We start from the raw sequence: 26435 nt of genomic DNA on the forward strand, positions 1-26435 counted from the left end.
TTTAAGGATGAAGTGTTATAAACAAGTATAGTAAGTAAAGTTTTGCTGGTTATTTTAGTCAATGCACTCACGCCTTTTACAAATATTGCAGTTGTGAGGTGATACTAAATCCAGCGAAGAACTAAATGACTGAACTTTAAATAAAAACAAATTATATATATATTTATATACACATGTATAGATATATACACGTACACACACATCAACAACGATAAAAAGGTAAAAGGATGCAAGAAGAAATAGGGAAAGCCTAAAAGGCATTAGGGACCTTATGTTACAAAGGTAAGTGAGAGTGTAAAAATACCATTAAAAAGAGACAGGGAGAGAGAAGGCAGATGAGAAAGAGAATACACAGAGATATGATGGGTAAGAGAGAGTTTCAGGGACTTGGGTGCCGTTCCATCTTCTCAGTTCTATGGTGTAGTCCCAGACAAAAAACAAAGTCCAGGATACTTAAAGATGGCAGATAGGAGTTAGGTCTTCTCAGCTTCTCCGGGATTTGGAGTGCTGGATAAGCCACTGTAGAGTAATATCTGTAACAGACAAGACATAGTAGCTAAAGTTTACCAACTCAGAATTAAATGGTAAAGGATCTGCCCAAATAAATATGTGCTGGTTTAATAAGTATTCTAGTATATGACTGTTTATACTCAGAGCCGTATTTTCTATATAGGTGCCCGTTGGTCAGTTCCTAGGGTGACCTAGGAGAGTCCATAGGTGCCTTTATAGGGAACAACTTTTTCAAAAATTGTTAAAGCCCTCAGCTTACTGAGCTGACAGAGAGAAGGGGTTACCTACAGTGGCGCTTAAAAGTTTTTGAACCCTTTTCAAATGTTCTATATTTGTATATGAATGCGACCTAAAACATCATCTGATTTTCAAAGTTCCAAAAGTAGATTAAAAAACCTAGTTAAACAAATGAAACAAAACTTATATTTGGTCATGTATTTTTATAAGAAAATAAAATAATCCAATAACATATCTGCGTGTGGCAAAAGTAAGTGAATCATGCTCTCAGTATTTGGAGTGACCCCCTTGTGCAGCAATAACTGCAACTGAACGTATGTGTTAACTGTTGATCAGTAGGAGGAATTTTATTCCTCAATTAAGAACATTCCTCAATAAAGAACAGCTCCAGCTCTTGGACGTTGGTGGGTTTCCTCACATGAACCACTTGCTTTTAGGTCTTTCCACAACATTTCAATTGTATTAAGGTCAGGACTTTGACTTGGCCATTCCAGAACATTCCCTTTATTCTTCTTTAACCATTCTTTGGTACAATGACTTGTGTTTATGATCATTGTCATGTACCACCGTCTCTAAGATTCAGTTCATGCACAGATGTCTTATAAGAAATGTAGCCGGCACAACAAGTATGGTGCAAGCGGGGCTTAGCCCCTGTGTGTTCATTCCATCCAACAGATGTCTTGACATTTTCCTTTAGAATTCTCTGTTATAGTTCATAATTTATTGTTCCATTAATGATGGCAAGCCATCCAGCCCCAGATGCAGCAAAACAGGCCCAATCCAGAACACTCCCATCACCATGTTTTACAGATGGGATAAGGATCTTAATCTGGAATGCAGTGTTTTTCTTTCATCAAATGTAACTTTGGCTTCATCCATCCACAGAACATTCTTCCAGTATCCATTTGGTTTGTCCACATGATCTTTAGCAAACTGTAGACAGTCAGCAATATTTCTGGGGGACAGCAGTGGCTTTCTTCTTGCTACCTTGCCATACACATCATTGTTGTTCAGTGTTCTCCTGATAGTGGTCTCATGAACATCAACATTCCCCAATGTGAGACAGACCTTCAGTTGCTTAGAAGTTACCCTGGGTTCACTTGTAACCTCTTGGATTATAAGGCACCTTACAGTTATCTTTTATGGTTGAAAACTTGTTAGGGTAACAACTGTCTTGAATTTCCTCCATTTGTACACAATCAGTCTGACTTGATTGGAGGAGGCAAAACTCTTTAACCATAGTCTTGTAAAAATTTCAAGCTTTATGGGCGTCAATAACTCTTTCAGTTCCTCACACACCTCCTTTTTTCAAGCCATGATACACATTGATAAATCCCAGTTCTTTAAATAAAACAGCGTCTCTGACTCACACCTGATTGTCATCCAATTGACTGAAAACACCAGACTCTGATGTCACCTTCAAATGATATTATAATTCTAAGGATTCACTTACTTTTGCCACATGAAGCCCTATGCTTCCTATATAATACCCCATGTTCAATCCAGATTAAACTTTAGGATCCAATAAACATACAGGCAGAGGTATGAAGCTCTCTGTAACAAGGTTCTTCATGAACCTGGTTTTATTCTCGATTCAGTTCATTAAGTAAAAGCTGGCAAGGTTCTAAAGAAGTCAGTGGGAAGTTTCTCTAACAACCTTATTTAGAAAACGTTCAGATTTTTCAGCTTCATTGAAAATGAATAGAACAATGTTATTCACGCTGGTGTGCAACTTTTTATTGAAAAAACTTGACTTGACACAAACTTGACTATTCAGATTGAGGTTTTACTTAAATACTGTTAAAAAAAATTTTAAATTCACAGATTTCTATTTATGCTCATTTATGTTTTTTTTCTCAGTTTCAAATTTTGATAAATTGCCCTTTAGGAGTTCAAAAAAACTTTATCGGCAACTCTATCCTCACAGTTCCCTTAATTCAGAAATATCTGGATAATGGGATTCTGTATAAGGGATCCTACAACAGGTTTTAATCAGTCTGCTACAAGTTAGAAGATAAAAGGTTGCTGTGGACCACTATACTGGTGCAATTCAGCACCAGTCTTAGTAAATCAGCCCCTTTAGGTGCACTGTTTATTTTGCTCTGGAAAAATAATGTATCTTAAAACCGGCACATTAAGACCTATTACTATTTATATGTAGGTAATTTCCTCAACGCATTACCGTTGTATTGCCTTCTACTCACCAATATTGTCCTTCTCTTTGCAGGAAATTGAGTAGCAGCAGATCTCCCTGTCTTGAATAGCAGAAAGGTTCCTGTAGGAAAAAAGGATGTGGTTAGAGAAATATTTCTGAGGGGCTTAGAATAAAAGTTCAAATGGACAATATACATGTTCAGAATAGTGATATGCGGTTCTGGGAATAGTATCCCACCATGGCAAGGTAAGCAATGGGAAGCCAAGCCACAGCATACAGAACCTGTCATTTGTGGGATGCAGCTGGTCTATCCAAAGGCTTAGGAAAAAACAAACCATATGCAAGAACTGCATTTGCCATCTAAAGGATAAAACATCTGTTGTGACATTCTCTTGGGAGCTTCAGACACACCAGCTCTTTTGAAAAACACAGTGTGTTATTGATCCTTTTTAGGTGAATGAAGAAAAGGAGTTACTGACAAACCATCTGATTCAATAATATGCCAGCTAGACCCCATTATTTTATTTTGTTGACTTTTTACATTTTACCATCAAACCTACCGATAAAACAAAAACAGACTAACAAATATCCACCAAATTAGATCATAGTCTAACTACAACTTTCTGTTAAACCTAGTAAGCACACTAGTGGCAAAGAACCTTCACCTTTCAGTATCAAGGCTTCTGCTTTCAATTTATTTTGCAACTGGCTGGTGAACAGCCAGTTACGCACAAGCGATTATTGCACAAACGTCTAAGGATCACATGTTCTATACTTAGGACCTTATATCTTAACTGTATTCTAACATTTGCATCAAAAGTGAATCATTTTAAATATGGCTGACATGATAGATGCTGCATTATAATAAAATTGTTAAGTAATAAGTAATACATGAGTAATAATTAACCAAATACCTTTCAGACTACACAGAACTCTTTCTGAGACTCTCTAATAAAATCTAAATGAATCACGACTGATTATTGATCTGATTCTGACGTATATTTCTTGGAATTTTGAGAATGAATTTTGACTGATGAGATATGATGAGACACAAAAATTAATCTCATGGACAAGTTGAATGATATAACACAATTATTTTAGCAAAGCCCTTGCAGACAGATCAGCAACAGAAAAGACTGAAGGCTGAACAACCTAATTCACATATGAAATTTGAATTCCCCCTTTACTTTCTTGTTAAGGACCCAGAACTCCTAGCCTGCCAAAAAAAATGTATTTGACATACCGAAGATAAATGGTTTAAGTTATAGTTTTTTTGTGCCTTAATAAAGTAATATAAAACAACGATTCTAGTAACAACGGAAGAAATCTGACTTTTAAAGCCCTGCAAAGAATGCTGCGGTGGCAGTGTCTCTCTTTGATGATTCCATTTTATTTACTGTAATATTCATACACCCAGTCTGCCTGATTTCAGAATTCTAACTAAAATAACTAAAATCCAACATGTATATACAGGTCATTAAGGCAAAGTGGAAACTGAAGTAATAAACCTGAATCACCATCACTAAATACATAAGATGTTAGAAAAGAAGCATTAAAGAATACAAAGACAATGAAAGTAAAAATCAGGGACAATGAAAGTAAAAATCATAGGGGAGGACAATTAGTTCAGCATCCCCAGGGACTTAAATCAATAACCTTTTACCTAGTGCCTCCACAGCCCCCTTTTTGTGCAGGAATAATGGCCAAACTCCCATGTGGTTGTATCACCCTCTCATCTACCCATTAATGCTGTTCTTATGCCTTTAAAAATGGGTGTTGGTTTTGGAGATCTCTTTCCTATAAAAGTTACAGCAGGGCAAGGATCAACCTGTGATACAAATGCTGTGGTCAGGAGACACTGAAACAAATGCAATGCAGCCATGCAGGAAAGGTGCTTGCCTATGGAAAATGACTGCAGCTAAGTAGTTAGGAACATCATATGGGTTAACCTTGATGTGGTATGGTGGCTTGGCAATTTTATGATCATAACCTTGTAACTAAAAATGTATTTTTGAAGCTTGTACTTGCACTGATAAAATTACAGAAAAAACAAGGGAACCAGGGAATGTGCATTGATCAATTAATTCTTTAGTATATTAACAATCATATATGGCACCTCACCTTGGAGGGCAAATCAGTCAAAGATTCTCCTGTCTGGTAAACTTGGTTGTGCAAGTAAACATTTATGTGACAAAGTATGGTACTGAACCAGAATCTTGTGATTCAGCTGCCATAAAGGTTGATATATACTTGAAAAAAAAAAATCTGATACTTACATTCTCTCTATTAATTCTTTCTCATCTAAAGCCCCTGGAATGTCTCTCTTGTTTCCTAGCACAAGAACCTGAAAAAAAATTTGAACATTAAGCACAATTTGAAAGTGTGATAAGTGAGAGTCTATTAATACAGAATAGCACCAAACTATGGTCAGTGATTGCCCAGCAGATTACAGTTACCCATACTTATGTATGCCCTTTGAACAGTAACTTTTTTTTTCATTATGAAGACAGGAAAACAGGTATAACCACTGAAGTGACAAAGAACCAGATTAATGATGAATCGTAGAAAAAGCGTCTTGGTTGATACTCTTGTTTGGGGTGACTTACCTCTATAAGCCACACTTGAAGGATTGAAATTAATCAACATTTACTGTGTATTTAGTCAACCTCTATATATCTATTCTGCTTGGATGTCTCCCAGAGTGATATTAGTCTCAGGCTGAAGGTAACTATCATTTTTTATATTGCAGCACAGAAAAAACACAAGTGTTTTTTGGTGGAAATAACCTTACAGAGACATTTTATGTGCGGCATATGCCTAAGAAATAACTTTAGTTCTTTAGTCATTTTCCAAGATATTTCTAAAATCCAATTAGGGCTGTACTAGATAGTCCTGGAAATATAGCTGGATGACTGTTACAAAATGTTTTTATTTATCATTTATGTTACATTTTATTTATTCAGCATGAGGTATAGAACACAGCCAGACCAGATGCAGAAGTGCTCTGTGCATGAGTACTAAGGTCCATGCTTTTGTACCCCTCAGTACCCTGGGTTGACATAAATTACCCCAGCTGTCTTAGGCCTGAAGGAAGACCTGAAGGAACTTTATGACAGTCAGCTAGCTGCAAAAGGAAACACATCCTTACTCAGTTTATTATTCTCATATCAGTGTTGCATGGTGCCATTGGCTAAAAGCCCAGCTGTGAAAGTTAGAGTTAGACCCCTGGATAAGTCTAAGAAACTCTTTCACAATGTGTATTATAACAACCTCTTATTAAAGAGGTTGTTCACCATGCAAACATTTTATTCAGTTCAGCTGTTTTCGTATAACAAAAATAATGACTTTTTTTTTACACTGCATTTTATTAAACATTTTTAATTTTTCTAATATTGAAGTTTACAGTTTTATTTTGCACCTTTTCATGTCTCCCTGGAACAGCTCTGTGGGGTGGGGGACACAAACTCTATAAATTGTTCTAATTTGATACATTAGTTCAAATGTTCTTATTTTAGTTCTTATTTTTGCCTCTGCTGAGCATAATCCCTAAATTTCATCAAAGGCTGCTGCTATAAATTATACAATAGTTGCCAACATTCCAAAGACACTGCTAGAAATGTATCAACTAATGCAGCAAACTGTAACAGTTCAGAGTCTGTGCCTGGATTACTGAGCTGCTAGCCTGAAACAATATGAGAGGAACATTAAAATGTTAACGATTAGAAAAATAGTCAAAAATAAAAATAGAAACCAACAGGAATTAAATGCTATCCAATCCATGCGTTTGCAGTAATGATACTGTTACATTATAAAGGGGGACCCAAGAAAGGCAAGTTATATTTAAGATAAAGGTAATTACAATCTCAGTGCTGTTATTACCTGGCTGACCGTGAAATAAATAAATAAAAAGACCAATCACATAAATAGGGTAAACATAATAAAAAAAGGTTTAGGGTACAACATGATGAAAGCTGCAGGACTGCAGGAAAAAAGTAAACTTTCCATTAAATTAAATCATTTAAGGTTATTTGAACCTTAAAATTGTGTAAACTCCAAAATAAAGCAAAGATTTGGAAATGCTTTTTTTGGACTCAATATGTTACAATGTAAAATAGTGCAACCCACTCAGCCTTGATTTAAACCTGCAAGGAATTTAATGTTCTCTAGTCTGACCAAGAGCTATGCCTAGCACTTTGTAAGAGAACAACATTATTAGGATCTGGCCCAAATTGTTTGAACAGATTATTAGCCTAATACATACAACAAACTACACTGGCAGATCACAACTGACCAGACTAAAAATCTGATGTACTTGTGCATCAACAGATTAATTCATGAGAGGGGTCACTATTCCCATCTTACTAGGGCTACTTAAAAGAAAACTATACCCCGAGCATGAATATGTAATACCTAACCAACAGATAGTTTATATTATGTTAAGTGACCAATTAAAGAATCTCATCAAACAGAAATTTATACATCAGTAAATATTGCCCTTTTAACCCTTTAAGTGCCAAGGGACGTAGATTCTACGTCCTAGGTACCAAGGGACCAAAGTGCCATGGGACGTAGAATCTACGTCCAATGGCACTGTCGGGTTTACAAGCGCTGCGCTCGCTTTTAAAGCAGCGCAGCGCTTGTAAACCCCTCAGATCCCCCTAGGCAACGAGCAAAGCAGCACATACTCACCGATCCGGGTCCCCCAGCCGCACCGATCGTCGCTCCAGCCAATGACAGCAGTGGACACGCATTGATGACGTGTCCACTGCTGTCCCTTTAAAAGTCGCCGCCTACTGTCGGCTCCCTCACTCCTGCTGCGCACGTTGGACCGGATGGAGCTCCCCTGCTGCCTGCCTGCTGGATTTATCGCCCCTGATCGCCTCTGATCGCCTGCCTGCCTTGGGTAAGCTGAACTACAACTCTCTACCACTGTTTATTTTGCTTATTTCTGTCTCAACTGTCTAAAAAATTTTTTTTTTTTTCAATTTTTTTCTTCTATCTTTGTCATTATTACACTTTTGTACACATACACACTTATTTACAACTTTCCCAAGCACACACAGACACTTACACACACACTTACACTTACACTTTTTTTTTTTTTTTTTTTTTTCTTTCTTTCTTTTCTTTTCTTTCTTTCTTTGCTTTCTTTGGCAGTCTTTTTTTTTTACTAAAACTTTATTTCTGATCTTGCTCTATAATTATCTGATTTATTTGGTTGCATTTTAGTGTTTTTTTGGCATTTTCATAATTGATTTCTGTTTTTGAATTAATCTATTGCACTGTAACTTTTTTATTGCTATTGGGTGCTGAATTTGCAGTGACGTTGGTGGATCCAGGGCTCTGACCACCGATTTCATTGCAATTATTGTTCTTCTGTTGGTTTAGGTGGTTTTATTGGATTTTACTGATTTTATGGTGTTTTATCTTTGCATTGTTCTTTGTGTGTTTAGTGCCCCCAAAAAGGTTGCTTTTGCAGTGACATTGGTGGATCCAGGGCTCTTACCGATTTCATTGCAACTATTGTTCTTTGATTGCTTTTAGTGGGTTTTATTCCATTTTAACTTCATTTGATTTCAGTTGTTCTAGAAAGGTCCAGAGGTGCTAAGATTGTTCTGGTAGTTTCTATTGCCAAGGGTTAGGCTGATGCCACACATGGCGTAGGGCTGATTTTTTCAGCAAGTGGAAAAAACGCTTGCCGAAAATTCAGCCCTACGCTTGCTACTTGTGCCTGCACCCGAATGAATGGGATACGCTCGGGTGCAGGCACATGTAGCCGATATACGCATGAAAACGCGAGACTTTGCATTCTCACGCGTTTTCATGCGTATATCGGCTACATGTGCCTGCACCCGAGCGTATTCCATTCATTCGGGTGCAGGCAAAAAAAAAGGGGTGCATAGAGTGCAGCCCCAATATTATGCATTTTCAGGTTTGGTGGCCATGTACTTATGCGCAACCAGACATAGGTATCGTTTTATTCAGGGGAACTTGCAGATTGATGGTTAGTAAGTTTTTGGTAGTTGCCGTGGAGATTTTGGGGAGAAATCTAGGTTTTTTTATCTGGTTTTTCCTTGATTTCTGACCAAAATCTAGGGTTGTATCTGGTTTTTCCTTGATTTCTGACCAAAGCGCTGACTTCTGCAAGGGACTGCGGCCACAATTTTCCATGTAGAAAGAGAAGAGTGGTGTCTCTGAATAGCTGAAGGTGTGCACTTTTCGTAAATATATAGATTGTGGGGGTTATCTCACAGGTAGGGGGGGTTAACACTGAAAAACTGCAGGTAGTGCACATAGAGCGCAGCCCCCAAAATTTCAACTGAAATTGCCCTTATGCATTGCCCCTGTTTTGGGGCATTTGGTGGCCACGTCTTTATGTGTACCCATACATATGGGGTATCGTTTTATTCAGGGGAACTTGCAGATTGAGGTTCAGTAAGTTTTTGGTAGTTGCCATGGAGATTTTGGGGAGAAATCTAGGTTTGTATCTGGTTTTTCCTTGATTTCTGACCAAAGCGCTGACTTCTGCAAGGGACTGCGGCCACAATTTTCCATGTAGAAAGAGGAGAGTGGCGTCTCTGAATAGCTGAAGGTGTGCACTTTTCAGAAATATATAGTTTGCGGGGGTTATTTCACAGGTATGGGGGTGTTTAGACTAAATAACTGCAGGTAGAGCACATAGAGCACAGCCCCCCCTTATGCATTGCCCCTGTTTGGGGGCATTTGGTGGCCACGTCTTTATGTGTAGCCATACATATGGGGTATCGTTTTATTCAGGGGAACTTGCAGATTGAGGTTTAGTAAGTTTTTGGTAGTTGCCATGGAGATTTTGGGGAGAAATCTAGGTTTTTATCTGGTTTTTCCTTTATTTCTGACCAAAATCTAGGGTTGTATCTGGTTTTTCCTTGATTTCTGACCAAAGCGCTGACTTCTGCAAGGGACTGCGGCCACAATTTTCCATGTAGAAAGAGAAGAGTGGTGTCTCTGAATAGCTGAAGGTGTGCACTTTTCGTAAATATATAGATTGTGGGGGTTATCTCACAGGTAGGGGTGGTTAACACTGAAAAACTGCAGGTAGTGCACATAGAGCGCAGCCCCCAAAATTTCAACTGAAATTGCCCTTATGCATTGCCCCTGTTTTGGGGCATTTGGTGGCCACGTCTTTACGTGCACCCATACATATGGGGTATCGTTTTATTCAGGGGAACTTGCAAATTGAGGTTTAGTAAGTTTTTGGTAGTTGCCATGGAGATTTTGGGGAGAAATCTAGGTTTTTTTATCTGGTTTTTCCTTGATTTCTGACCAAAGCGCTGACTTCTGCAAGGGACTGCGGCCACAATTTTTCATGTAGAAAGAGGAGAGTGGCGTCTCTGAATAGCTGAAGGTGTGCACTTTTCAAAAATATATAGTTTGCGGGGGTTATTTCACAGGTATGGGGGTGTTTAGACTAAATAACTGCAGGTAGAGCACATAGAGCACAGCCCCCCCTTATGCATTGCCCCGGTTTGGGGGCATTTGGTGGCCACGTCTTTATGTGTACCCATACATATGGGGTATCGTTTTATTCAGGGGAACTTGCAGATTGAGGTTTAGTAAGTTTTTGGTAGTTGCCATGGAGATTTTGGGGAGAAATCTAGGTTTGTATCTGGTTTTTCCTTGATTTCTGACCAAAGCGCTGACTTCTGCAAGGCACTGCGGCCACAATTTTCCATGTAGAAAGAGGAGAGTGGCGTCTCTGAATAGCTGAAGGTGTGCACTTTTCAGAAATATATAGTTTGCGGGGGTTATTTCACAGGTATGGGGGTGTTTAGACTAAATAACTGCAGATAGAGCACAGCCCCCCCTTATGCATTGCCCCTGTTTGGGGGCATTTGGTGGCCACGTCTTTATGTGTACCCATACATATGGGGTATCGTTTTATTCAGGGGAACTTGTAGATTGAGGTTTAGTAAGTTTTTGGTAGTTGCCATGGAGATTTTGGGGAGAAATCTAGGTTTTTATCTGGTTTTTCCTTGATTTCTGACCAAAATCTAGGGTTGTATCTGGTTTTTCCTTGATTTCTGACCAAAGCGCTGACTTCTGCAAGGCACTGCGGCCACAATTTTCCATGTAGAAAGAGGAGAGTGGCGTCTCTGAATAGCTGAAGGTGTGCACTTTTCAGAAATATATAGTTTGCGGGGGTTATTTCACAGGTATGGGGGTGTTTAGACTAAATAACTGCAGATAGAGCACAGCCCCCCCTTATGCATTGCCCCTGTTTGGGGGCATTTGGTGGCCACGTCTTTATGTGTACCCATACATATGGGGTATCATTTTATTCAGGGGAACTTGCAGATTGAGGTTTAGTAAGTTTTTGGTAGTTGCCATGGAGATTTTGGGGAGAAATCTAGGTTTTTATCTGGTTTTTCCTTGATTTCTGACCAAAGCGCTGACTTCTGCAAGGGACTGCGGCCACAATTGTCCATGTAGAAAGAGAAGAGTGGTGTCTCTGAATAGCTGAAGGTGTGCACTTTTCGGAAATATATAGATTGTGGGGGTTATCTCACAGGTAGGGGGGGTTATCAATGAAAAACTGCAGGTAGTGCACATAGAGCGCAGCCCCCAAAATTTCAACTGAAATTGCCCTTATGCATTGCCCCTGTTTTGGGGCATTTGGTGGCCACGTCTTTATGTGCACCCATACATATGGGGTATCGTTTTATTCAGGGGAACTTGCAGATTGAGGTTTAGTAAGTTTTTGGTAGTTGCCATGGAGATTTTGGGGAGAAATCTAGGTTTTTATCTGGTTTTTCCTTGATTTCTGACCAAAATCTAGGGTTGTATCTGGTTTTTCCTTGATTTCTGACCAAAGCGCTGACTTCTGCAAGGGACTGCGGCCACAATTTTCCATGTAGAAAGAGAAGAGTGGTGTCTCTGAATAGCTGAAGGTGTGCACTTTTCGTAAATATATAGATTGTGGGGGTTATCTCACAGGTAGGGGGGGTTAACACTGAAAAACTGCAGGTAGTGCACATAGAGCGCAGCCCCCAAAATTTCAACTGAAATTGCCCTTATGCATTGCCCCTGTTTTGGGGCATTTGGTGGCCACGTCTTTATGTGTACCCATACATATGGGGTATCGTTTTATTCAGGGGAACTTGCAGATTGAGGTTCAGTAAGTTTTTGGTAGTTGCCATGGAGATTTTGGGGAGAAATCTAGGTTTGTATCTGGTTTTTCCTTGATTTCTGACCAAAGCGCTGACTTCTGCAAGGGACTGCGGCCACAATTTTCCATGTAGAAAGAGGAGAGTGGCGTCTCTGAATAGCTGAAGGTGTGCACTTTTCAGAAATATATAGTTTGCGGGGGTTATTTCACAGGTATGGGGGTGTTTAGACTAAATAACTGCAGGTAGAGCACATAGAGCACAGCCCCCCCTTATGCATTGCCCCTGTTTGGGGGCATTTGGTGGCCACGTCTTTATGTGTAGCCATACATATGGGGTATCGTTTTATTCAGGGGAACTTGCAGATTGAGGTTTAGTAAGTTTTTGGTAGTTGCCATGGAGATTTTGGGGAGAAATCTAGGTTTTTATCTGGTTTTTCCTTTATTTCTGACCAAAATCTAGGGTTGTATCTGGTTTTTCCTTGATTTCTGACCAAAGCGCTGACTTCTGCAAGGGACTGCGGCCACAATTTTCCATGTAGAAAGAGAAGAGTGGTGTCTCTGAATAGCTGAAGGTGTGCACTTTTCGTAAATATATAGATTGTGGGGGTTATCTCACAGGTAGGGGTGGTTAACACTGAAAAACTGCAGGTAGTGCACATAGAGCGCAGCCCCCAAAATTTCAACTGAAATTGCCCTTATGCATTGCCCCTGTTTTGGGGCATTTGGTGGCCACGTCTTTACGTGCACCCATACATATGGGGTATCGTTTTATTCAGGGGAACTTGCAAATTGAGGTTTAGTAAGTTTTTGGTAGTTGCCATGGAGATTTTGGGGAGAAATCTAGGTTTTTTTATATGGTTTTTCCTTGATTTCTGACCAAAGCGCTGACTTCTGCAAGGGACTGCGGCCACAATTTTTCATGTAGAAAGAGGAGAGTGGCGTCTCTGAATAGCTGAAGGTGTGCACTTTTCAAAAATATATAGTTTGCGGGGGTTATTTCACAGGTATGGGGGTGTTTAGACTAAATAACTGCAGGTAGAGCACATAGAGCACAGCCCCCCCTTATGCATTGCCCCGGTTTGGGGGCATTTGGTGGCCACGTCTTTATGTGTACCCATACATATGGGGTATCGTTTTATTCAGGGGAACTTGCAGATTGAGGTTTAGTAAGTTTTTGGTAGTTGCCATGGAGATTTTGGGGAGAAATCTAGGTTTGTATCTGGTTTTTCCTTGATTTCTGACCAAAGCGCTGACTTCTGCAAGGCACTGCGGCCACAATTTTCCATGTAGAAAGAGGAGAGTGGCGTCTCTGAATAGCTGAAGGTGTGCACTTTTCAGAAATATATAGTTTGCGGGGGTTATTTCACAGGTATGGGGGTGTTTAGACTAAATAACTGCAGATAGAGCACAGCCCCCCCTTATGCATTGCCCCTGTTTGGGGGCATTTGGTGGCCACGTCTTTATGTGTACCCATACATATGGGGTATCGTTTTATTCAGGGGAACTTGTAGATTGAGGTTTAGTAAGTTTTTGGTAGTTGCCATGGAGATTTTGGGGAGAAATCTAGGTTTTTATCTGGTTTTTCCTTGATTTCTGACCAAAATCTAGGGTTGTATCTGGTTTTTCCTTGATTTCTGACCAAAGCGCTGACTTCTGCAAGGCACTGCGGCCACAATTTTCCATGTAGAAAGAGGAGAGTGGCGTCTCTGAATAGCTGAAGGTGTGCACTTTTCAGAAATATATAGTTTGCGGGGGTTATTTCACAGGTATGGGGGTGTTTAGACTAAATAACTGCAGATAGAGCACAGCCCCCCCTTATGCATTGCCCCTGTTTGGGGGCATTTGGTGGCCACGTCTTTATGTGTACCCATACATATGGGGTATCATTTTATTCAGGGGAACTTGCAGATTGAGGTTTAGTAAGTTTTTGGTAGTTGCCATGGAGATTTTGGGGAGAAATCTAGGTTTTTATCTGGTTTTTCCTTGATTTCTGACCAAAGCGCTGACTTCTGCAAGGGACTGCGGCCACAATTGTCCATGTAGAAAGAGAAGAGTGGTGTCTCTGAATAGCTGAAGGTGTGCACTTTTCGGAAATATATAGATTGTGGGGGTTATCTCACAGGTAGGGGGGGTTATCAATGAAAAACTGCAGGTAGTGCACATAGAGCGCAGCCCCCAAAATTTCAACTGAAATTGCCCTTATGCATTGCCCCTGTTTTGGGGCATTTGGTGGCCACGTCTTTATGTGCACCCATACATATGGGGTATCGTTTTATTCAGGGGAACTTGCAGATTGAGGTTTAGTAAGTTTTTGGTAGTTGCCATGGAGATTTTGGGGAGAAATCTAGGTTTTTATCTGGTTTTTCCTTGATTTCTGACCAAAATCTAGGGTTGTATCTGGTTTTTCCTTGATTTCTGACCAAAGCGCTGACTTCTGCAAGGGACTGCGGCCACAATTTTCCATGTAGAAAGAGAAGAGTGGTGTCTCTGAATAGCTGAAGGTGTGCACTTTTCGGAAATATATAGATTGTGGGGGTTATCTCACAGGTAGGGGGGGTTAACACTGAAAAACTGCAGGTAGTGCACATAGAGCGCAGCCCCCAAAATTTCAACTGAAATTGCCCTTATGCATTGCCCCTGTTTTGGGGCATTTGGTGGCCACGTCTTTATGTGCACCCATACATATGGGGTATCGTTTTATTCAGGGGAACTTGCAGATTGATGTTTAGTAAGTTTTTGGTAGTTGCCATGGAGATTTTGGGGAGAAATCTAGGTTTTTATCTGGTTTTTCCTTGATTTCTGACCAAAGCGCTGACTTCTGCAAGGGACTGCGGCCACAATTGTCCATGTAGAAAGAGAAGAGTGGTGTCTCTGAATAGCTGAAGGTGTGCACTTTTCGGAAATATATAGATTGTGGGGGTTATCTCACAGGTAGGGGGGGTTAACACTGAAAAACTGCAGGTAGTGCACATAGAGCGCAGCCCCCAAAATTTCAACTGAAATTGCCCTTATGCATTGCCCCTGTTTTGGGGCATTTGGTGGCCACGTCTTTATGTGCACCCATACATATGGGGTATCGTTTTATTCAGGGGAACTTGCAGATTGAGGTTTAGTAAGTTTTTGGTAGTTGCCATGGAGATTTTGGGGAGAAATCCTAGGTTTTTATCTGGTTTTTCCTTGATTTCTGACCAAAATCTAGGGTTGTATCTGGTTTTTCCTTGATTTCTGACCAAAGCGCTAACTTCTGCAAGGGACTGCGGCCACAATTTTCCATGTAGAAAGAGAAGAGTGGTGTCTCTGAATAGCTGAAGGTGTGCACTTTTCGGAAATATATAGATTGTGGGGGTTATCTCACAGGTAGGGGGGGTTATCAATGAAAAACTGCAGGTAGTGCACATAGAGCGCAGCCCCCAAAATTTCAACTGAAATTGCCCTTATGCATTGCCCCTGTTTTGGGGCATTTGGTGGCCACGTCTTTATGTGCACCCATACATATGGGGTATCGTTTTATTCAGGGGAACTTGCAGATCGATGTTTAGTAAGTTTTTGGAGTTGCCATGGAGATTTTGGGGAGAAATCTAGGTTTTTTATCTGGTTTTTCCTTGATTTCTGACCAAAGCGCTTACTTCTGCAAGGGACTGCGGCCACAATTTTCCATGTAGAAAGAGAAGAGTGGTGTCTCTGAATAGCTGAAGGTGTGCACTTTTCAGAAATATATAGTTTGTGGGGGTTATTTCACAGGTAGGGGGGGTTAACACTGAAAAACTGCAGGAAGTGCACATAGAGCGCAGCCCCCACATTTTTAGCTGTAATTGCCCTTGTGCATTGCCCCTGCTTTGGAGTGTTTGGTTCCCATGTCTTTATGTGCACCCATACATATGGGGCATCATTTTATTCAGGAGAAGTTTGTCTTTCAAATATGCCTTTGTTAGAAAATTTTTATGAGATTTTTTTTTGTCAAATCCACATTTGATCATGCGTCCAAGTTTACGTTTTAGAAAAAAAAAAAATGTCATAAAAATTTCCAAATTTCACAATGCACTGACAAAAGGTATTTGGCTTTTGAGTGAAAACTACATTGCACCTAGAAACCTGAAGGTCTGTAGTTTCTAAAGATACCAAACATGAGGGGATATTTTAGATTTACATATAAGTTATGCTGCATTAACTGTTACAAGCGCTTTTCTGCTTTGTTCTGGTGTGATATTGTACTAAGTATTGCTTTAGTTTGGGGGTTACTTCTGGACAGGAACTGTGGGGTACCACCACATATTTGGTATCGTTGGAATTGGGAGTATCAGGGCTTTTACAAACAATAAAAAAAAGTGAGTAAAATTAACTTTTCTATGGAAAAAAACCTCAAAATATACAGAAATTTTTCATAATTTTATTTTTTTTTACATATTTCACCCAAAATACACATCATATCTCCAGAAAAGTTATAAAATTTGGTATGTATGTCGAAGCCCAATTAGTGACGAAAAAAACGATATATAATTTCCCTAGTTTCGTGGAGGTTTTCCTACCAAAAAACATTGTTAAAGTGAATGAGTACAAAATGCTTAAAAAACGTCTGGCACTGGGGGGAACCGAAATGACGAATTCGGCTGGCACTTAAAGGGTTAAATCTTTTCCCTTGAGCCACCATTTAGTGATGGGCTGTGTGCTCCCTCAGGGGTCACATGACCAGAAATAATGCAGCTCTAACTGTAACAGGAAGTAGTGTGGAAGCAAAAGACAGAACTCTTTCCATTAATTGGCTGATGAGGCCTAGCATGTATGTGTGCCTTGGTGTGTTTGTGTACACTCTGAATCCTAGGATCTCAGGAGGGGGCCCTTAATTCTTAAAATGGCAATTTTCTATTTCGGAGCACCCAATGGCACATACTATTAATAAAGAATATTTTGACAATGGTTTATTTAGATGAAGCAGGGTTTCACATATGAGCTTGTTTATGCAATATATTGTTATAGAGACCTACATTGTCTGTGGGTATATTTTTCCTTTAATTAAACCAACACCTTAAAGATTATTCTACCTTTAGCAAGAAAATTGTTTGGATATTTGTGAGGATGGCTTGTGAGGATGGCTACCATAATAATCACTAGCTCCAGGCTAGGTAAATCATTCTGAAAAATCAACAGAACCAGCTAGCTCTTTAAGTGCCCTACTTTCTGCTAAAGAAATTACAAACAATACTGCACGTTTCTTACCGGGATTCCTTGCAGCTGAGCCTTGTCCAGTAAATTATGCAGTTCATTTTTTGATGCCTCAATCTTATCCTGATCTGCTGCATCCACCATGTAACTGGAAAAGATAGTCCATATCAGTGCAATAAATATCATACAGTAAAAATTATGAAAGTATCTAATTGTGTTTTTTTACTGGATTAATTTAAGATCAATTTAGTGATGTGTTAATATAAAAAAGTGCATGTACATTTATTCAAAATGTCAGCTGATGAATAGGCTAAAACAATAAAAACATTGCCCTGTTTATAGATGACAGAGGCATGTTTTGCAGTGTAGCTATCAGCCAGGAAAAGAAATGAAGCAAAATTCAAGATAACTAAGAGTTACAATATATTTTATTAAAACTTGACACTTAATAATTGCCTGATCCATTTAGTAAATGAGCCATAAGACTGCAAAAAGATAAATAAATACTTCTCAGGTATGTTCAAGTCATTCTCCAAAAGCTCCAAAGCATGACTTTCAAACCATGTTAAGGTCAAATGTTGCAGCTAAATGGTCAGCTGTTTCCCAGCTTATTGAGTGTACAACTACTGAAAGCTGAAGCAGGCCTTATTTGGTCACAATAGGGATCATTTACAAATGCAGATGCAAAGTGAAATTTGCTATTTTTTTTTACCCCCCAAGCCCCATTTATGGAACTCCCCCCTTCAAACAGACTGGGGTCATAGAAATCCCTTGAAGGGTCTCCTTTGATCCAGGACCTCCAGTTATACAACCCTGCTCTATTATCATATTATCCATACTATTGTTTTTGTCATCTCACTGCTTCGATGAATATTAAGTTTTAATAAACATAATTTAAAGCTCTTGCAAGTAGGGCCCACTAATTCTATTTTATATTTTAACACTTGTTTGTTAACACTCATTTGCTTATTGTAAACTAATGTAAAACGCTACATAAAGCTTGCGCTAATAGATGATTAATTATAAATATATACCATATAAATGATGATGCATTATTATAATAATATTTTAATCACCTTCTGTGGACTCTATCCATATGCTGTTAGTGAACTTAAACAGTAAACACTCTATCTACCATACCTCTAGTTCCTAGCAAATTACATTTCCTCTGTCTGCACCAGGCACCAAAATATTAGGTTATCTGCTCATGTGGTAGGGATGTACTTTCCCTGTACATTATTATAAACTATCATTTATACTTACACAATAGCACTTACTCCTCGACAGTATCTTTCCCACATACTTCGAAAGCGTGGCTGGCCCCCTATATCCCAGAGCTGAAAAAAAGCAGTAAAGCTTAGTTGGCTCCCTTTCCTAACAACTTCAGTGAGAACTATTCATTGGCTCAAAATCTACAATTTCACATTTGCGGACTATGTTGCAATCCAGTTTGGGACTTCTACAAGCAGTATTGCATATTAAATTGTGGCATGCTTGTATTTCTCTGAAGCGCCATTTTTTAGATGCATGATTAGAACCAATTAACACATTTATGAACACACTGGGCACTGTTTTAGTGGTGGCTATGGAGAATACTTTCAGAAGCAAGGGATATGACAGCCTCAGTCTATATGTATAAATAGAAATATAAAATGACATCATTGTATGTAGCAGTTATGCCCTCAATAAAATGAACTGTAAAAAAGTGACTTAAGTGCTACAATTATAATATAATGTCTTGATCGCAATGCTCGAAACCTGGGAATTTCCAGATGGGGGGTCTTTCCAAAATTTGGATCTCCATACCTTAAGCCTACTAAAAAAATCACTTAAACATTAAATAATAATAAATAGTAGGATTGTTTTGCCTCCAAGAAGTATTCATCATATCTTAGTTGGGATCAAGTACAAGGTACTGTTTTATTATTACAGAGAAAAGGGAAATCATTTAAAAAAAATGTGAATTATTTGATTAAAATGGAATCTATTGCAGACTGACTGTAGCTTTCTGGATGAAATATTTCCCTACCTGAAGAAAGAATATTATTGTTTCTTTTACAGTTTAATTTGTACCTGTTCCCCACCCCCTGGACTTAAAATATACCCCTGTGCTTGCACCTGCCAAAATCCTTCCCCACAGAATTGCATTATCAACTACAAGCCCAAAGGGGGGTTGGGATTAGATACAGTCACACTCTCTTGCCCCACAATAGTTACACCAACAATTCCTTTGCTTGTTCAGCAAAATTTTTCCCCAGGATTAGGCTGTAATGTATTAAATATACACCCAGTGGCTGATATCAATAACCCACAGGCACTGATTTCAGTGCAAAACTTTACTGAGCCACTCATAGGCACAGTAACACTAAACTGATCTAGGAAAACACAAAAGGAAAGAAATTATCTTCTGTACCAAATTCAAACACACTCGCCTCTCCCTCTCCTTTTGGACAGTTCAAGTATTCATACTGAAAGTACAAAAAGCAGATAACTGCTTACCTTTATGGTTACATTACCCTTGGTGATTTTCCGCATGTTAAATCCAACAGTCGGAATCATGTCCTCATTGAACTGTCCAGACTACAAGAAAGAGGATTAAAACATGAGTTCAAATAAAATGTCTTGAGACTAGCTGGAATTAGATAACATATGCAAATTACAGACAGAGATTGAGATTTTCATAGGAAGAATTTATAGAGAAAGAGGTTGATGGAAACTGATTGTAAAAAATAGGAATAAGAAATAAAATAATTAGAAATATGAGTCATTAAAAATCCCATTCCTGTGGGATGCAGGAAACAGAAGTAATGATGTGCACAGTTTAAATATGTGACTAACATGGAGCAGGAAACAAGGCTGAAAGGAGAAGGAAAGGCACAATAACTGAGGGTAATTGCTTACCTGACACCCCAGTGTTCTTGTTGCTGAGCTTTAGAACTGGCCCAGGGTACTACTGCAGAAGCACAACATTACCATATTATTCTTTTTCTGAATCCTCAGCATTAGGGTGACCAGATCACTTGAAAGTTTATATAATAACTGCATGTTGCAGGGCAGCACTGACTGCATTTAAAATAAAATCAGTTTTTTTTAGAAATGTCCCTGACTTTTCAAGTGATTTGGTCACCCAGCCTAGCATGTGCAGTAGTGTGAGAAGCCCAACTTAGAAAAAAAGTTTTCTTTTCACTCAGCTGAAGAAGATCCAAGGGCAGGAAGAAGAGTGCAATATGGTGGCCCTACAGTAGTACCTCTGGATGGTGCAGTTTTCAGCAAACAGGAGCATCAGTAAGTGTTTTTAATAACTAAGGGGTAGCTAACATTTTGGCAACCCCCCACTGATTATGCTTTTCTTAACTAATATTCAATGTGCAGGAATACCAGGGGGAATTTTGTGGATATGAAACTGATAAAATTACAACAAAAGGATGAAGAGTTAAGAGAAGACTGTGGGATAAATAAAAGATCAGTTGAGGAGCAACGAGTGAAAGGCAAATGTAAAATACATTGACAGAAATGGTGCATGGTGATGTAATCAGATAAAAATGATTATTAGTAATGTCATTTGTGTCTCATAACGGTCAGAAACTTGTTTACTTGCATCCCTAACTTTATAAGGAAAATAGAAGTTTCATAACCTTTATTAGCTTACTGTTTTGTGTATCTAGAAGGTCAAAATTATCTGCAGTGTATATATAGTATATATAATATTGTCTTAATAGATGTACACAAAATATACTAATAGCATGTAAAATATGACCTTATAAACTGTTTCTAGAAATGTCAGAATTTATAATATACAGTATAGAGTATATCAGTGGTCCCCAAACTATAGAGAAGCCCCCCTAAGGGGCATGAAGCAGCTCAAGGAGACTCTGTCTAAAGGCCCTTAATGTGAGGTATGCGGTGTATCTCTCTTTGCTCTTCTAGATATCATGAAAGCCCAACTAGAAAGTAAATTAGAATAGAGTTGAAAGATTATTTCTGCTCCTTTGTATTTTTTTGTAACTGCAGTTGAATGGCTGATACAGCAGTTATGAGCTAAGGGGGGCCTGAACATAGATTGGTCCTCAAAGGGTGGGTTTTGAAGCAGAAAGGTCCAGCAATCACTGTACCCATAGGTACCTGGTGCATGATTCCTTAGTAATCTGGGTGACTATTCCCAACTTCCAAAACTACTCAAGCAACCAGTTGTCACTGGACCACTCCCATGGCAGAACAACTAATGTATTTATTGCACTGTACAAACATTTTGGTTTGTACTAAGAAAGGAGAAGACATCTGCAAATAGGTCTTCCAAAATGGTGTAACTGTTCTTGAGGCGAAATGGGAAAATTTATAAAATGAATGGCTGCCCCCATGGCTACACAGCAGCTTATTATATAAATTATAGTAGTGTTACTGTAGCAAACACACCAGTTTTACCAGTGCAGGGCAACAGTGCATTATATTTTTATTACTTTAAAGCTCTTTCATTTTTTGGTGTTACTGTTCCTTTAATGCGATGTGTTCATCTTTAAGGAGTTATAAAAATACAAAAGTTGCAGTAACATGAAACTAGAGTGACAGATTCATATATTTTTGTGCAATTGTGTAAAAATTGTGTGTCTATTTGTAAATATAAAGAAATAATGTAAAATGTAAGAAAATACTAGAATTTGAATTCTAAATGACAACACATGCAATTGGTTGCAATATAGCAGAGGGAAACACTTAAATTTTAAGCTCTATGGAGCAGGGACATCCGACACGTGGTACTAAATATCTGTAATTTTGTATGTTTATTTATTGCAATGTTTGTTCCCCCATGTTTATACTATTAATGCATTGTAAAAAGAAATACACGCTGCTGCATATACCAGTTGCCCTATATGAACTGGGAGAGATGGAGGCCTGGCGGGGGAGGCTATAATGGCTATAGTCTCTGCATGTGAATAGATTTTTCTAAAAAGCATTCTAATACTTTTATATAGGCTTGTTACTCCCCTGGGATATCTCAAAGCTGTATGGTGCCTCCTCCCTATAAATACTACAGATGGGGCCTGTGTCTGTGTATCTCTGGTCCACCTTATCAAGTAGGAACCAATTTCCAGTAGACCAGACTGACATGGCCTGCATCTGATCACTCTTAGGCAAAAGACATTGGCAAACCTATAGGCCCAGTAGCCCTACTGGTCTGGATGCCCTGCCCACCACCCCCTGACTCCCCCACATCCCAGTCACTGCTGTTATCACCCTCACACTGTAGGAATATGTGCTGGGACTTGAAATCCTTAACTGTGCTTTTATAGGTGTATTCTTTTCTCTACTTGTATTGTGAAAGACCAGATTATTTGTACCCACTGGGCTCTGTGTATCTGCTCTATAGCCTGCACACACAAACACACTCGACCACGATTCGAGATTCCCATAGAGCCGTGTCCTTACACAATGAACATTATAGCACAAGGTACATGTGAGTGCCTATAGGTACAGCAATGGGTATATCACTGAGCCTTGGGGCTTCCCCGTTCCTCCCTCCCCCGCCAGGCCTCCATCTCTCCCCATCACGCTCACCGCAATCACGTTGACAAAGGTGGTCTTCCCCGAATACTGCAGCCCCACCAAGGTGAGCTCCATCTCCTCCTTCCAAAACAGCGCCTTGAACCAGTCCAAGAGCTTGTTGAATAAGGCCAACATCTCCAGTGCGACAGGGGACCAACCACCCAAACCAGAGCCTTGCGCGCAGCCCCCAATATGAGGCTACTGTTCTTTGCAGCTGCGACTCGCTAACACTACGGCGCCTCGGTGATTGAAGGCCGATTGAGGACGGAATTATAGGCGCTCACTGTACAGTAGCAGTTGTAGGATGCTGCTGCGAGGATTACAGAGGAATGAGGGAAATCTCAGCCCCGGGAGCCTGTGTCTTCGTGTGATTTGTAGATCCTGCTGCTGTCTCCCAGGATCCGCTCACATATGGGTGGGGCGATAAGCGGTACCCATCAGCTGCTCCCTCTCCTCCTCCTCGCAGCCCCCTCCTTCTGCCTTTCCAAAGACAAAAGGGGACAAGTGATGCTGCTCCTTGCGGAGTCTCAGTTCATCCTGCCAGTCCTGCTGCCCTCTGCCTTGGAGGAATCAGGACTACAGTGCCTAGGGAACATGGCATGTTGGATGCATATAATAATAATGGCACATTTTAGAGCTGTTTTCATCAGTAAGCAAGGAAGAACCAGCTGACTGCAGAGATAGATAGTATCAAGTGACTTATTGACTTGTTTATAAATTACTGTACCCCTTACCTTGTAAAATATGACAATACTGTATTAGAAGCCATCTGTTTTTATAATGCAGGCTCTTGTGAGCAGGGTCCCATGTTTCCAGTTTTATATATAAAACATTGTTGTAACTAAATGCTACTTGGCACCACAAACTTCGAGATGTTATTATTATTATTTTAACCAATATTTATTGAATTGCTAATTAATAATGGTTCTCCTGGGCCCTCCTGCAGCTGCAGGGCATGCTTTCTTTATAATTATGCCTGTGTATGTACATACACAAGTATGGGATGTATTATTTATGTCCTGGTATTTATATAGCACCAACATATTCCCGCATTGAGGTTACATAGTATTACATAGTTACATAGGGTTGAAAAAAGACCAGAGTCCATCAAGTTCAACCCTTCCAAGTAAACCCAGCACACACAAACCTATACTGACCTATTTATATAGCGCCGGCTTGTAGTCCGTCGCCCCCCCCCCCCGCGCGAATGCATGAATGGGCATGCCACCCCCAAATTTGTGCTGCCCTAGGCCAAATCTGGGCCTGTATTTATACACTCACATACATAAGCCATATATACCATATATACCAACAACTAATACTATACATACATACTATACTAATACTAAGATTATGCCGGGAGCCAAGATTTACAGAAACTAGGAACCATGCCAAAGCACAGCACAGAAATCTTTCCTTCAGACTGTCAACCACTGTATGGGAAGCAGCTGAGCCCTTGAGCATTGAATCAGCATTTGCCTTTCTTATTAAATCTGTTCAGCAATATTTATATAATGTTCAGGAATGGTCAGGAAGTTTAGCTTAATCTGTCAAAATCAAACAATATTAAAGGAGAAGGAAAGGTAAAAATCCTGTTAGGAGAAAACTGCACCAGCCCAGGGTAGCTGGGAGCCAGTGATCCTCTTCCATCTCTCTTCTATCTTCGGGGATCCCGGGACCTGCACATGCGCAGTAGAGTTTGGCTTTTCACTCTACTGCGCATGCACAAGCGGCATGAAGAAAAAGAAGGAAGAGGATCGCTGGCTCACTGTAACCCGGGTTGGTTCGGATTTCTCCTAAAAGTTAAGCGATTACAATCACTGGGGGTGCCTAACATTTGGCACCCCCCCCCCCCAGTGATCTTTCCTTCTCCTTTAAAGGAGAAGGAAAGGTTAAGTCACTTGGGGGTGCCAAAATGTTAGGTACCCCCAAGTGACTTAAATCGCATATTTTTTACCCCGGGCTGATGCCCCTGTTCAGAGAGAACAGCACCAGCCCGGGGTAGCTGCGAGCGCTTCCTCTTCCGTATTCGCTGCGCGCGCATGCGCAGTGGAGTGAAAGAGCCGAACTTAAACATAGAAGTCGGCTTTTCACTGTACTGCGCATGCACCGGCCCATGGATTTCGCCGGCAGCGCGAAGCTGGAAGGAGGAAGGCTGGTGCTGTTTTCTCCTAACAGGGGCACCAGCCCGGGGTACAAGGTAAGCGATTTAAGTCACTTGGGGGTGCCTAACATTTTGTCACCCCCAAGTGACTTAGCCTTTCCTTCTCCTTTAAGAACAGTTTGTTCCCTTATTTCAGATCTTTCTGGATAGCAGGTTTCTGGATAATGGATCTTTTACTTAATTATTATTAGTCCAGAGGAAAATATAAATAGTTAAAATTACATAATAACAGTGCCATGTTTTAGAGATTTGTGGATAACAGGTTTAGGGATGATAGATTCAGTACTAGCCTTAAAAATAAAAATAATAAATAAAATGTCAGTATGACTGTATATTTTTGTTATTGTGTGATTATATATGGATACATATGGAAACCTTGCACTAATATTGATGTATATTTGTGTTCACATTACCTTGTTTTATCTTAAATGTTATTTTAAAAAAAACCAAAACTATATATATATATATATATATATATATATATATATATCATGTTTTCTTGAAATCTTTTCCATTGGATGTTGCTAAAGATTATTTAAAATGAAAAAAAAGAAAAAAAGTTCAATGTAATAGAAACAAATAAATTAAGTTAAATATATTAAGTAAAGTAAGTTTTAAGTAAAAGTTTATTAGTATAAATGAATAGTAAATAGTAAAAAGATGCAGGTTGAGAGTGTGTATCCATTGAATTATTGTAACAGTATGGTTATAACGGATACAAAAAAGGCAGATGTGCTAAACCAGTACTTTTCTTCAAAGCCAGAGTGCAAAGACCTACCCAATGAAGTTGTGCAATTCTCTCCCTGAATCATTTGTACTGGCTGATACATTAGATAGCTTCAAAAAGGGTTCATAGTACAAGTTGATCCAGGGACTGGTCCGATTTCCCCTCTGTGGCAAATTAGAGAGACTTCAGAAGTTTTTTTTGCCTCCCTCTGAAGCAGTTAGGCAAATAGGCATAAAAGGTTGAACTTGATGGGTGTCTTTTTTTTACTATGTAAGATAATCTTATGTTATTCCCAGCATCCTCCTGTGCCACCACCAATGACATGGCCACTTTGCACAAATATATCACCACAGTCTCCTTCTGGTCCCCCAGCGCCATCAATATCTGGTATTAAAGGTTATGGCTATATCACCACAGCATGCTTCTGGGCCTACACCACCTACTATGTCTGTTCAAAGTGTAATTGCTGTATCATCTTGGGACACCATCAACAGCATCATGGCTAAGTAGTATGGCTGCATAGCTGCAGTATCCTTATGGACAAACAACAGCTACAACACTCCTTTTTTATTTTATTGCAGAAAATTAAAAAGGGCTTTGCACAGATTGCATTTACATTCCAAACACTTAAAGGACAATGAAAGGTTAATATAAATTAAAAGTAAGCCTAAAGGCATACCCATACCCATAAATTCTATCCAGGATGTGACATCCCTGCAGCAGGATCTTGACCAACTGGCAATCTGGGCAGCTAAGTGGCAGATGAGATTTAATGTGGATAAATGTAAGGTCATGC

General features: G+C 39.5%; 1 protein-coding gene across 1 annotated transcript; it reads right to left on the bottom strand.

Moving 5' to 3' along the window:
- arl8a (ADP ribosylation factor like GTPase 8A) lies at positions 1-22984 on the bottom strand. The gene is given in 7 exon segments (NM_203659.1): positions 1-533; positions 2952-3022; positions 5179-5246; positions 17262-17355; positions 18471-18544; positions 19707-19787; positions 22761-22984. Coding segments are annotated over 7 exon segments (561 nt in total). The 5' UTR covers positions 22884-22984; the 3' UTR covers positions 1-483.
- Positions 22985-26435: the final 3451 nt, after the last annotated feature.

The sequence above is a fragment of the Xenopus tropicalis genome, chromosome 2, assembly GCF_000004195.4.
Source record: "Xenopus tropicalis strain Nigerian chromosome 2, UCB_Xtro_10.0, whole genome shotgun sequence".
NCBI classification, from domain to species: Eukaryota; Metazoa; Chordata; class Amphibia; order Anura; family Pipidae; genus Xenopus; species Xenopus tropicalis.